The following is a 15,194-nucleotide window of genomic DNA, read 5'->3' as shown; positions in this document are numbered from 1 at the left end:
GACATACTTAAACCTTGTCTTGAAAATAGCTTGTCAAGTGTCTCTTTAAGTGAAATAGATGTAGTACTAGAAACATTTTCAATCCCAATAACACAAAACAACAGCCATTTGCTCCTTTGCAGAAATTTCACGAGATTCATCAATAAAGATAGAAATCAAAACATCACATATCCCTTTAATAATAATATTGGTAGTTTCACCTACAGCACAACTTGCAGTGTCTTTTTTAATCTCATTTGATATCATTTGAAGATTTACAGGAGCATTATCAAAAGTAACAACATTAATGTTTTCATTATGATCAACAAGAAAGCGTAGAAGCCCAAGAAAATTCCCCTGCTTGCCTAAATCTCTAGACTCATCATACCCACGAAATACAAGCCCTTATTTTAATAAAAACCAAATTCAATCAATTGTAGCTATCATGTGAGCTCGATAATTGCTTCGATGATTGTCAGAATGTCTTGTGTAAGCTGTTCGAATGTGTTGATTTTGATTCATCAACATTTCACATTTCTCTCTAGCTTTGTTATGGGCACTATCAACATCTCCCTAGTGTTCAACAAATTTTTTCAAGTTTCCTCCAATTTCTAAAACCTTTACCAACAAATGAATCACCACCCCCTTTATTATCAATCTCTTCTTTAAAAAGATAACGAAAGAGACAAAATGTCGCATATTTTTCTATGCTATATTTCCAAGGTCTAAATTTCCCAAACCAATTACTATCAAACTGCCTTTTTTGGTTTCCAAATTCTAAAAGTTTGAAGTTATGATTTTTAGTTTGAATATGACCTCTTTGTAAGTATACTCTTCAGACTTGATCTTGAATATTAGGACTATAACAAGAGATTGGAATTTGTAAATCAGGATCTGTAGGAAGATCTTGTAAATTGAATTTTTCATCTTGATTTGAGCTTTATTTAGCTTTCTTTGGAGAATGCTATGACCATGGCTTTCTTGAGTAATATTTCTCTATAACCATGACAAATAAATACAATTAATTGTGAGAATTGACAAATAAATACAATTAATTGTGAGAATTTTAAATAGAAACGAATATAATTTCCATGTCAAAATCTAAAAAAAATTAAAATATTACAAAATATTAATTTAATAAACCAACTACTCAACTAAATTCCCAACCACTAAGTTACTAACCCATCACAGAATCACCCATGGAATTGTTATTCTATTATTTATAATCAGTAAAGTTAAAAGCATCGCCACTTTATCAACCCACAAAACATTGCCATAATATTCTATTAAAAAAGGCATAAACCAATTCAATAATTAGAATATTAAATCATAAAGTGGTAGAGGTGTTTAATTATCAAAATAATTTAATCAATTCTTAATAATTAATATAAAAGCTGCAAAAGTGCGACGGTAGTACTAGAAAAAATGCAAAGATGCAGTGGTGCAAGGCTACGAGTGTGAGCTTCAAGCTGTAGCGTCTGTGGCATGAAAACAAAGAGATGTGATGGCATGGAAGTTGGACAGAGATAGACGACAAGCTGATGGTAGCCGATGGAGATTTTTTTTTGGCAAAGGATTGATAGTGATGGTTATGGATTTGATTTTGAGTTTTTTTTTTAATTTCTAATCGCTGTTTTAAATATTGGTCTTTCATTTATTTTAAAAACTTACTAGGGGCTTTATTGTAAATCCACTAAAAAATAAGATGAATTTAATTTTTTTTAAAGTCTAGCAGGGGCTCAAGTGGTGCCGCCACTGACTGCAATGATGAAATTAGAGGAGTAAGATGAACTCAAGTAGTAGCAATAGAGAATCTGAGTCTAAACAGCTTCATTCAATAGCTAACGTAAGAAAAATAAATTTTTTGTAATATTTTTACTACCATCTTTTGCTTTGGGTTGTATGTTGGTATTATGTAACTTTTAATCTTGATAATGTTAGGTTAATGACACTGCATCAAAATGTTAATAGTTGATTTTGAAGCATTATTGCAAACCCTAGGTTTTATGAATTTGAGGTTTTTGTTTCTAGTAAAAAAGAAGAAGAAATTCTTACTTGTTTTTGCACTTAGAAGACTACAAATGATAAAAACAAACCAGGAATTATGTTCTTTTTGTTAGTTTTTATGAGCATTACAAGTTATTGCTATTCGTTATAAGGCTTAGTATATATGATGATTTTAAACTTAGAGTGGGTGGGTTTTTGTTTAACATTGTTTTTGTTTCATTATGCTTACTATTTAGTTATCATAAAAATTGTAATGCTAATTTGCATAATAAGGTTGTATATGCTTGTTCTATGGTCACAATTTTACATGTACATGTATAACTTATTGATAAAATTAATTGTATGCTTTTCTTATGTTTTACAATTATCAATTTGTTGCAAATTATTTGACTAGAACTAGTATATATGTGGATTGTAGATTTTGAAGCTTGTTTGTGTGTTATGATATATAAGAGACAAAATGTCAATTTTTGTTAACTTTATGGGTGTAAGGTGGGATGTTGGCTTAATGGACCCATAATTTCTAAATAGTGTAAACTTGATCAATGGTGCAATGAGATAAGTTTTTAGGAGAAACAACTGGCCTCTTGAGAGGTTTGTCATTGAGGTTATATTGCCGTAAAAAAAAAAAAAAAATAGAGCAATAGAGATTGGCAGTGAAGTATATCAAGTGTGATGCTTGTTTAATAACAAGAAATACACAAAGATTGACTTCCATATAGAGCTACTATTGTTGAATTTGGTGAACATGGACAAAAAGAGATTATTTGATGATAACATTTAGAGTATTGCAAAAAGAAGCATCACAACCTTCTAAATCAGCATATGCTAAAAAGAGTAGTAGGAATATTAAGAGTGTCATACGGAAGAGAAAAAAAAGGCAAGACACTTACCCTTGCTCCTGCTTCTAGATCTGAACCTGAACATGTCATTCTATCACCCTTTGCACCTAAACTTATCGTTCCATGACCCCTTAAACTTGAGCCTATACATGAAACTGAAATTGAACCTCAACATCAAGCATAACAAGTCATAGTTGATCCTAGACTATTAACTACACATGATCCTAAGCCACCTACGACATGAATAGTCAATGTATTAACCACACAACAACTTCTTGAGAAAATTAGTCTACCCAAAGAAGTAATCTGTGACAAGATCAACCTCTGCCACTTACAAAAGAGCTCGGCAGTGCCTTTAATGACACACACCTAGCCTATGGCCAAACTTCATTGCCTATTTCGACAGTTAACCCAAACATGTGCCAAACTCCAGCTCAAGCAACTACCCATATAGACAATGATAATGATGCTTCTAAATCTGTACACCTTTCAGATTGTAGTGACCATTTTAGTGACTTTGATGTTACTAATAATTTCTATGATTTTGAGATGGAAAATGCATCTGGAATTCATGATGATGAAAATAAGCTGGATTCTGATTACATAAACTCATCATTATCCTAATTTTATGAAGAAATTGCTTTACATAATATTAATTGTCCTTAGATCCTACCTTAGAACCACCGCTTCCTACAATATCAACACTTTTCCAACTAATCTCTGAACCTGCACAATCAACACCAGCTCCACAAAAAGTATCAAGTGTTGATCATAAACCTGCACTACCTCTTGAATTTCCATCTCAAGTTGACTAAGTCAAACTATTTCAGACAACTACAAGGGATTGAAATAAGGGTAAGAGGGAAAGTAGTAAAGTTTAGTCATCTTTTATGCTTACCAAAAAAATAAAAATAAAATTGCTTATGTGAATATAATGACTTCTCAAAGGATTGCACAACAGAAGTAGAAGAGACAATCTGTTCTTGCTAATTAGTAGAAAGAAAAGAAAAATAAAATTCTATAGTTTCTCAGTTTGTTTAGAGCAAGTCTAAGCCAACAAAATCAAGGGCAACTAGGAATTTGTCAGCTATTGGTCATTCAACACAAATAATAGTAGATGATTTGCCTCATTTTCATGCTCAAGGTCAGTTTTATTTATGGTCTGATTCAGAAAATAATGGCAATGATGAAGAAACAACACACAAAGACAATGATAATTTTGATGATAATGATGATAATGATGATGGCAGTAATAAAGATAATGGCTTGTTAGAGGGTTATGAAAGTGACAATATTGTTTTTGGTTCAATGCTATCATCAAATGATGAACATTCGTTCAGTATAATGTCTCACATATTGGGGGGTAAAATGTTTGAAGATGACAAAGATCTAGTGGAGTTTAGGTTTGGAATGGTTTTCAAAAACAGAAAGTATTTTACATTGGCCCTTCATTTTGTATTCAATAAGGCTTTCAAGGTGAAAAAAAAGTGAAATTTAAAAGAAGGAAAATATTGGTGTCATTGTTATGCATCCAGGTGTCCTTTCAAAGTATATACTTCATTACAGAGACATGGTGGATGCTTCAAAATAAGAAGTTTTCACAATATTCATACATGTAAAAGGATTGTAAAAAAAAGAAAAAAAAAACAAAAGTAATAGCTACTTGAATTGTTAGGAAGTACCAAAAAAAAAAAAATCATTGTTGATCCTTAATTTTCTGTGGATAATATGGTTATTGATATCAAACACATGCTTTGTGGAAGGCTTGTAAGGCTACAAGAAAAAAGTTAGAGTTAGCAAATAGTGAAGACCATGGCTAGAGTTTTAAGGAGCTTTAAAACTACGCTCACATGACAAAATAACAAATGTTAGGTGCAATAGTAATGCTTAAAGTTACAAAATCAAGTATCTCTACTGACAAGTGTATGTTTCAAAGGTTCATTATCAATTTCTTAGGACTTAGAGATGGTTTCAAATAGGGTTGTAGATATTTATTGGTCTTGATGGATGTCATTTAAAGGGATCATTCAAGGGTGTACTGATATCGACCATTGCTATTAACACAAACCAAGGGATCTTTATTCTAGCAGCATGTGTGTGTGAATCAAAGCTAGATGGTTCCCACCACCTGAAGTAGTCACATCCTATCCTTCCACATTTGTAGTAAAGCCTCTTAGGATTTGTAGTAAATTAAAAAACTTTGATTATTGCTTGCTCACCACAGTCAATACATGATTTGTTTTTTAACTTGATGACCTTGCCATTCACTTGCACTTCTCTTCTTTGTCTTTGTCAAAAAAGTTACTAAGCTTCCCCTAGAGGATGGAATTATCACTGGTTTGATGGAGCTTTTCAAGCAATGGCTAGATTTCAATACTTCTGAGTTGTTAGTGTATATATAAGGGTCTATAATATGAGATAATGCCCGCACAAAAATTTTGAATTTTGAACAATTTTGAACTAGTGGGAAATTTGTAACTTGCATAACATGCCACAACTATGCATGGGCCCAAAAGTTATGAAATTTGATTTTTATGGCATTATCGTGATTTCTGTATAAGGGTATGATTGTAATTTGTTTAACTAACATGTCTAATTCATAAAAACTATTAATTTATTTAGGCCCATTAAGTGATTTTCAATGTTTATTTTAAACTCTTCTTCACTATTTATGTATTAATCTTTTAATAGTTAACTTTTTTCATTTTTAATGATTAGTCACACATCAACTATTTTGTTGATCTTCACAACGCTGTTAAAAGAATATTCTATTAGGGTAGGAGTGCTTTCGAACTTTCACGAGTAAATGACGGTCAAGAGATAAAGCTAATAAGTTTAAGGATAACTTGATATTTTTAATAGTAAAAGAAATAATTTAAAGATTGTCACTTCATGAGAGATTAGGCCAAAATTTATCCTTTTAAAATTAATGTTGGTAAGTTTTATTAAAGGGTTTAATTGCCTATCAAGTTACAATCGTATTTTTTTTCCAAATTCTACTTGTAGAAGTGTCATTATGCACTCTACTATAAAATTATATTAAACAATCCATTAAGTTTTTTAATCTAACTGTTATTTTAATAAAATTTAATCTACTAATTCTATTTCTTTAAAAAATATAGAAGGAATGAGTCAATATTTACCATAAAAAGGCCAACCTATAAAAGATGAGAAAGTATACAAACTCGAATTCCTATACAATTACTTTAATATACCATAAGTTTCAAAAACTTTTATACCTAATCATTCTTGTTAACATAAATATGTTAATAATATTGATTTTGATGATAACAAATTTTAAATGTATTTTGACATAAATATTGGAGCTATTTCTTAATAAACGAAAACTCTTTTAATCATTGCCTTATTTCTTCATAAAAGATGGTTTTTCAAATTAGAAAGAAATTCTCTGCAAAAACATGTTTAAAATTGCAATTCTGGTTATAAACGGTGAACCGGTTATTTTAAACGGTTAACCGATTATAAGCAGAGAGTAACACATTTCCTAAACCTCTAACCGTTTATGGAAAACGGAAAACACAATGGATAGGGAGGTTACTGGAAATTAACGGTAAACCGTTTGCTTTTAAACGGTTAACCGATTATCACCAGAGAGCAACATATTTGCCTAAGCTCTAGCCGTTTATGCTTAACGGAAACACCCAAGATGGGAAGGCTACTGGACACTAACGGTGAATCGTTTATTTTAAACGGTTAACCGATAACGTCCAGAATTGAAGGTTGTCCTCCTCTGGCATTGATTAACGAAAACTAATAAGGCTAATTTATTGTGCAGGTTACTGGAGACAAACGGCAAACCGTTTATTTTTAAACGGTCAACCGATAACACCCAGAGAAGCCACTTTATGCAAACCCTTAACCGCTAAATGAAAACGGATTAACTGATGTTCATTGTGCAGGTCTCTGGAAGTTAACGGCGAAAGGGCAATCCTAAACGGCAAACCGTTTATTTGAAATCTGGCTCAACGGTAACTTTGACCAGCCTAAACGGTTAACCGTTAATGGCTAACGGCGAACCGTTTTCTGTCCGACAGTTTGTAACGGCTAGATTTTCAGCTCCAAATATAAATAAGCTCATTCAAATTCAAAGAAGATTGATCACAACACAACCATTTGAGCTAATATTCGAGAATACAATCTTCATAGAGCTTAGAACACATTCTTGCTTCATCTACTCACATATCAAACATCATTGTGTAATCTTATATATTGTGAGAGGCAAAACAATTTGTAATCTTTTACTTTGAGTGATTGTAAGTGTTGGGATACACTTGGGTTAAGAGATTGGGGATAATCTCTTGTTGTAAAGGTCCATTGACACCTTGGAAGTCAAGTGTAAGCATTTGAAGCCTTGGAGGCTTGCTTAGTGGAATCCTCAAGCCCGGAAAGCTTGGAGGCGTGGACGTAGGCGAGGTTGGCCGAACCACGTAAAAATCTCGTGTTTGAATCTCTCTTCCCTTATCTTTTTATATTGTGATCATCTTAATTGTTATTGCTTTGAATTTGAGTTATATTTGCATTAAGATTTTCTTTAATATTGAATAATTTTTTTAGAGTCCCAATTCACCCCTCCTCTTGGGTTGCATACTTGTATTTCAATTCTTAGTACTTTTTTTTTAAAAAAATTGATTTAGCCTATTTATTGTCATTACTTTTATGGGTGCTGTTAAGTTACATTAGCTGTAACTTACAGCTCACCTAAAACTAGTTTTTCACAACTCTTGAATTGTTTGAGTAGCAAAAATTAGAGGTGTAAAAAAATTAATTTTTAAATGATTGTATGTTACAGCTATTGTAACATAGTAAGGTCCTATTTTTATATACGTAGTAGCTAAATAATCTCAATCCGTTACATAAAGCAGATACTGTACAATTATTTAATTTTTCAAAATTTTTTCTCTCCCTTTGTACAAATCACCCATGTGAAATGAAATCCCCAAATTGTCAAACACGAGTGAGTGTATAAGCTGACAAGCTGTAGATATCCGTCTGCTCCCAAGCAAAAATAGATATTCATCAAGCACGTTTAACGGTTGAGATTGAGGTTTGAATTTAAAGATTTTGAATATTAAATAATCAATTGTTTTCTTTTGTTTTTTTTTTATAGAATAATCAAATAACGGGCAAGATCGTAAATTCCTACTCCATATTCTTGTTATTTATCAAATTACGTTTACGGGTCCGAAATTCTAATTAAATTACGTATCAGGACAATTGGTTAAAACTTCGCCACTTGAGAAATCGAGCAACACAGCACAAGAACAAAATCAAAATTAAAAGATAAAAAATGAATTTTTACGGAAACGATCTCTCGCTTTTTGGTTTCACAGACTTCACCGATCCCCTCATTCCTTATAACCGGCGTACGCTATACGACGATGATGATGGCAGTGACAGTAATTATGATTACGGAAACAGTAGGAGTAAAGCTGAGACTCCGAGTCGCCAGAGTCCGCCGAGGCACCGCCACGACGGCACGTCGCCGTTGCCGTTTGGGATGGACTGGAGCACCCCTCCTCGCAAATGGGTACTCCTCTTTTTATTAAAAAAATTTAATCTTTAACTTTTCTGCCCCTTTTCGCTAATTTTATTTTATTTATGGAGTTTGAATTATATTTCTGTTAGCTTGATTCTTGTAGTTTTTGGACTGAATTTTTTTTTATGGGTTCTTTTCAAGTTTGAATTTTTGTAACTGTTTAGGTGAAATAGTGAACTGTTACAGTTGTTGATTGTTTGTAGCTCTTTAGTTGGTAATAATGTATATGATGCTAAGATTTAAGTATATAGTTGTATAGCTCAGTAGTTGTAATGAACCGGAGAACTATACCTCATATTGAATTGGAATGTGTGTATGATGAAAGTACTGTTTTATTAATCAGGGGTACTTGTTTGTTTAGCTAGCAGGGTTTCTAGTGGTTGTTTAGGCCATCTCCAATGCGACACCAAAACTAACAACAAACCACCTTTTACACCATTTTTGGTGTAAAACGCTTCTCCAATGTAACACCAAAACCAATATTATTATTGTTATTGTATTTTTCTATATTAATGTAATGTTTAATTTTCATAATGTAATAATTTAGTTAATTAAATGCAAATTTAATAATTTTCTTTTTTTTTGTTAATCGACATAAAATTATTTATTACTTAATTATCTATATTAATAGTAATATTTATTGTGTTAATTGAATTAATTCTTGAGAATCAAAAGAATAAAAAAAAGAATATTCTTTTTGGTGTAAATGGGTTGGAGATGGAATAGTAATTTGGTGTGAAAAAGGTACATTTTTGGTGTTGGTGTTGCACCAAAATGGTGTTAAGCATTGGAGATGCCCTTAAGCAGTGTTGGAATCAAATCTCACTCACATTAGGGTTGAGGAGGCTAGGGGGATTTGGGATACTGGTACTGATACAGAAAATTCTGTGTTTTGTTCATCCTCTTTATTCATGAAATTTGGTAACTGCAATAAAAGTCACTGAATTGTGAAATCAGTAGTCATCTAATGGAACAGAGTCATGATCAGAATATAATAGTTTTTTACTTTGAAAATAACTGTTAACGTGCGTAGGAGGCAGACTTTTTTCCCTTATACTAGTTAATACATTTCCTTTTTCTCCCACCCCCTCTGGGGGATGGTAGCCTGGGTATTTCGGGAATTTATTGGGTTGAACTGTGCAGTTGAATTATTTTATTGTTTCTGGTGTTCAACGAATTGAGTTGTATCAGCACATATGTCAGTCACTATTTGGACAATAGTTTTTATATTTTTGACCTTTTCATAACATTTCCAATTCTCTGAATGCAGGATGGAAGGGATACTGTTTGGCCACATGATCCTCATACAGGATGGAGTTATTGCGTGGCAGTGCCTTCTTGGACTCTCCTGCCAAACTCAAAAGGTTCAGAGACTGTGGCGGTACGTATACAGATATTCTTTGGCATCTTACTTTTTTTTCAAGTTAAACCTCATAGCTTTACATCCATTAGAGTTTGCTTTGGCATTAAAAGAACTGTTCAAAATCTTCTTCTGATTTTTCCCTCCTTATTCAAATTTCAAAGCAGCCTTAAAAGATTTTGACTTGAATTTTTCTGTTGTTAAACTGTCCAAACTTGGATCTTTCTGACAGTAGCAAAATTACATATATTTAACTGCTTTTCTCTCTTGATTTCTTTTTTGTCTGGTTTTACTATTAATTATATTATTTATTATTTTTCTTAGTTTTAATATTCTGGTTTTACCGTTCATTGTCTACAGTTTTACAGAGTTCAAGTTGGTATACAATCGCCAGAAGGGATCACAACTACCTGGGGGATATTGCGAAGATTTAGTGACTTCCTGAATTTACTTTCAGAAGTAAGTAGGCATCTCATTTGTGGCACCTTTAAAAGTAAATTATCCTTTTTAACTTACTCCCTGTGCTTTTAAAAATTTTTTTTCCTGTTCAAGTAAACTTTTTCCTTACTTGGTACAGTGGCTTTACAGTTTTCTCATTGCTTATTGTCTTTTGTAGCTTAAAAAGGCTTTTCCCAAGAAAGAATTCCCTCAACCTCCTCCGAGGAAGGTCTTGAGAGTAAAAAGCAGAACACTGCTTGAAGAGGTAGTGGTTTATTATTATATTATTATTATTATTATTATTATTTTAGGGAAACTCTGATAGTCAAAAATGTCTTAGCAGCCTACTAATTTAGATATGTTGTGATGCAGAAGTTGCACTAATATGAATTTTGTATTTGATTCTCATCGTTTATCAATTAGAGATCGAGGTTTCCTCTATGCATAAGGATTGAACTGTTCCATTCATGTGTCTGCACAGAGAATATGTAACACAAGTGGCCACCCTTTGCCCAGCGATTCTGCAATACATTGAAAAAGGAGATATAACATGCTTCATTGATACATATTTGGAGGACATATTATTTGACCAAGAACTTGCTGCTTGACTAAGGCAGAATCAACATTGATTTGCCAATTCTTGATGAAATTTTTATTAGTTCTGTTCATGAAAACTTTCAAGAACTAATTGCCCTGAACGTTTAGGCCTCAATATCTCATTTTGCGTAGAACTTTTGGAACTGTTGATAACTTTCATATCATCACAATGTGGAAAGCTTGTATTTTCTTTTAGAACTTCAAAAGATGAGTTTTAGTGATTTTCATAAAGAATTAGTTCATATCCTAAAAATGGTTAGTTTATTGCAGCGAAGAAGTTCTTTGGAAGATTGGATGGAAAAACTTTTATCAGATATTGATATTTCTCGAAGTGCTCCAGTAGGAACATTTCTGGAGCTAGAAGCTGCTGCAAGGTCTTGTATGTGCTCTTTCTATCGTAAATAACCATGCATTAATATTCGGACCTTGAAGTGAAATCTGCTATAATACTGACAAATTCTAGATTAATGATTGCCTGTCAAACTTATATGTGCTTCTTGGATATTTGCCCTTTTCAGCATTCTATGATCAGCAAGAATCTGATGCACATTCTTCTGTAACTGGTTTGGGCCCCTCATTGTTACAAAGCAACTCAGATTCTTCTGTTATTGCTGGTAGTTCATCAGTTGCTTCAGATCATGGTATTGATTCTCCTGATCAGATTTCGGAGACTGGAACACCTACGCGTGGAAGAAATAGCTTTGGTGATGTTGGTATTGGGTATCCAAGGCATAAAGTGTTTGCCCCAAGAGATAGCAGTATTGTAGGCGGAGATAAACCTACTGAAGATACAGCTAAATCTAAGACTCTTCCTGGGGGTGAAGCTGAGCTTTTACATGAGCCAGAGTATCTCAGGCTGGATGGCCATGTTCGTAGACCGTCCACAGAGAGTGTTGGAAGTGACCTGAGTTCCATAAGAGCTAGTGAAAAATCAAACTTTGGGGTGTCTAATTTGTTTGGTGATGGCTCTGTCAACCATCCTGAAGGTGGTGAAACTTCTCGGTCCATGGATGCTCATATAAGCTCAGATGCACTATTTCCACGGAATTCACTACTTGCTCTACCGTCTGATCAGCGTCTAAAATTAAATAGGGTTCTTAATAACATGCAGCAGAGACTGACTGCTGCAAAAGCGGACACAGAGGATCTACTAGCTAGACTAAATCAGGAAGTTGCTGTGAGACAATTTTTGACTACAAAGGTATGGCCAAATGATAAAACAATAAGATTTTGATGTAATTGTGACTTGCTTGATGCATTACTTTGGGTGCTTCAGTATTGATGTTATGGAATGTTATTCTTATTTTAATTACATGTGATGGTGATGGTCTTGATGTACATAATAGAATATAATACATGCTTTACAGAGTTTTATTAATTTGAATCTGCTGTCCTGGCAATGAGTATTAAACAGATTTTTGAGAATTTTCCCTTGTAGGTAAAAGATTTGGAGGTAGAGCTTGAAACCACATCAGAGAACTGCAAAGAAAACATGCAACAAGCTGTTTTAAACGAAAAGGAAAGGTTCACTCAAATGCAGTGGGATATGGAGGAACTTCGAAAGCAGCTTTTGGAGACACAACTAAAATTGAAGTATGAACAGGTTTGATTTCTAACAGAAACATATTTTTTGTCATCTATCATTCAATTATTCATAAGCTTTAGGAAATGATGTCTGTACATATTCCAGGACGAAAGGGCTCGTGCTGAGTCATCAAAAATGTCAATCATTCAGGAGAATGAAATGTTGCTGCAGGAGTTGGAGGTTGTGAGGGAACAGCTTGAGAACTTGCATAAACAACATGAGGAGTCAGAAGTGAAATCAAAAACAGATGTGAAGCTTCTTGTTAAAGAAGTCAAATCTCTTCGAAGCTCTCAATCAGAAGTGAAGCAGGAGCTTAGCCGCTTGATGAAGGAAAAGTTAGAAGTAGAGGTATATGCTCTTCGAAAACTGGTATTTTAATAGGTTTTCTGCTGTATGACAAATATAATTTATTGCAAAATGGATTTATTATTGATAAAGCTTTTTAATCAATTGAGAAAGAGCTAGTAATCGGTTCATTGTGTTAGTTTCTAGCTAATTTTTCAGCCTTTTCATTTGGAGTTAAAATTCTTGGAATTGTTTCTCTTTTTGAGCTTAAGTTTATGAAATATAAATTTTCTTGTGGTTCGTATTACATTGGAAGTAACCATTTTTCTTTACAAATTACAGCTTCTATTGGAGTCATGGTCGCACTAAAGTCTTGTAAATCATGCATGTGGATCTCACTGGTTCTCACATACTTATAGAGAACAAGTAGAAAAATGAACCCCAAATATCTTATGCTCTTCAAAGTTCATGGTACTAAAACTTGGAAGCCACATAAGAATCCAGCATCTATACATAATGGTCTATTGGATGAGGTACCCTAGTAACTGGACGAGGAGAAAAATAAGTTCTAATTTGTTGTCGCTGTCCCATTTCTTTCTTTCAGTTCTAAGTAATTCAGGTCAAGAGGCAGCTTTTTTCCCTCTCACAACCCCACTCCCCTTCCCAAAACCAAATTTAATTGAATTTAGTTTGGTTTGATTTTACTTCATATTTGACTTCATCCAATCAGTTGCAAAACCCATGATCTCATTGTTTGTTTGCCTGAAGGCAAAAGCTGTTTCCATTCATTGGGCAAGCTTCTAGATTGTGGGGACCATCATGGAGAAAAGAGTGAAAAAGGCTCAACTTAGAGGGTAGAAAATGGAACTTAATATACCTGGATGGGGCAGTGGTCAGGAATTTTAGGGGAAGGAGAAGGTTTTACCATATGCTAAGATGAATACTTTATAGATATTAGATACTTGGGCATCTCAGTCTTTACTTTTTCACCATGTTCTTGCTCTTGGCTTTATGGAATGTTTAAAGTTGTGGCCTTGATAGTTTGCAATTTTCACCACTTTTTAGATTTTTTCCTTCAATACTTGCTGTGCATTTAGGGCCCTTTGCTCTAGGTTGTTATGTCAAAAGAAATTTAGATTGTTGTTGCATGTATACCTTTCAGGGGGTTCTTCAAAAGGAAAAGCAGAGAATGGAGCATGCAGATATTGCAAATTTAAAGTTACTACACGAGTGCGAAATTCTTCGCAATCGGCTTCAAGAATGCAGCGTTAATTTCCTCAGTGAAGAGGAGGATAAATTGACTGTGGACACTTCATCACCATCTGATGCTGTAGATCTTTTAACAACATCTGACAATAGAATTGGGCTCCTTGTCGCAGAGGTATCTTGTTGATGCTTTGAATTATATTTCGCTATTATTTATACTGATATGTGATTGCCTCTGCTTTAATATTACAATTTATTTCAAGACAAAAATTATGAACGACTAATTTGGTAGAATACGATGATAACCTATCGTTATCATTTCTCTCTCTGTTGTGTCACCTTTTACGTGGCCTAATAAAGATGAAAATTATGGCCTCCAATATCTTTGGTCTCCTACCACTGCACTGTTTACTTTTCCCCATCTTGGTAAGTTATGCATGTTAACACTGGAAATATGTAAAATTAAATGGTGGATCAGAAAATGGATCCTAGTTTTGTGCCTTATCGTACCTCTTTTTGTCGAGATAAGCATGTGTAGTGACAAGACATACTGATAAATCAGCTATCTCTGTCATAACTTTTCTTCCATCATGGCTCCTTCAATCTCCGTGTCATATTTCCTAACTATTTAACATTTGGTTCATGAATTGAATAGACCCAGCTACTTGCACAAGACATAGAAAGGTCTATGACTGGGTTGGACAAAACTTGCAATGCAAATGGCAGTGATCGGAGGAGTGATGATGAGTTGAGGCAAATGCTGACAGATATTTTTATCGACAATGCCAGATTGAGAATGCAGGTCAACACGGTAATTCGTTGTGCTCTCAACACATATGTAAAGTCTGATAATGACGACGGCAAAGAGGAAACTCCTTTGAGAAAAACTGTTCTAAGCAGATTCTTAGATAGGTAAACATGTCGATAGTTGTTTTGTTGTAGCGATGACTTCTGAGTGTCCCAGTAAATACATCAGCTGTTTGCACATAGCTTTACAGGTTTTATGTAAAATTAGCGATTGCAGTATTGTTGTATAAAATTTAACAATTACCCCATTATAATGCCATATACAAAGCTATGGTTGAGTAATGTAGTTAAAACCAAAGCTTACAGTGTTAACATGACGCAGCTAGCCATATGCATGTAATATATAGGCTATGTATAACATTTGCGAGTCCCTGTAAGCCACTCTGTTAAGGACAGATGCTATAACAATATCATAATATGTCATGAATAAACTTCATATTTACACTCATTTGAGGAACTAGATATGAAAAATGGGAGCATCGTTCAAAGTTCCAACAATGGCTAACACTCGAAGTCTCGTCAATTAAATTG

General features: G+C 33.7%; 1 protein-coding gene across 1 annotated transcript; it reads left to right on the top strand.

The window, feature by feature from the left end:
• Window positions 1-8,063: 8,063 nt before the first annotated feature.
• LOC18035915 (PX domain-containing protein EREX) lies at window positions 8,064-15,116 on the top strand. The gene is made up of 10 exons (XM_006427255.2): window positions 8,064-8,376; window positions 9,656-9,766; window positions 10,106-10,204; window positions 10,362-10,448; window positions 11,051-11,159; window positions 11,299-11,981; window positions 12,219-12,383; window positions 12,471-12,713; window positions 13,813-14,031; window positions 14,512-15,116. Exons 1-10 carry the CDS (start codon window positions 8,137-8,139, stop codon window positions 14,770-14,772), a joined length of 2,217 nt encoding a protein of 738 aa, XP_006427318.1. The 5' UTR covers window positions 8,064-8,136; the 3' UTR covers window positions 14,773-15,116.
• The last annotated feature ends 78 nt before the right edge of the window (window positions 15,117-15,194 follow it).

Source organism: Citrus clementina, unplaced genomic scaffold (assembly GCF_000493195.1).
Source record: "Citrus clementina cultivar Clemenules unplaced genomic scaffold, Citrus_clementina_v1.0 scaffold_7, whole genome shotgun sequence".
NCBI lineage: Eukaryota > Viridiplantae > Streptophyta > Magnoliopsida > Sapindales > Rutaceae > Citrus > Citrus x clementina.
This window is presented reverse-complemented; position numbering and strand designations above follow the sequence as displayed.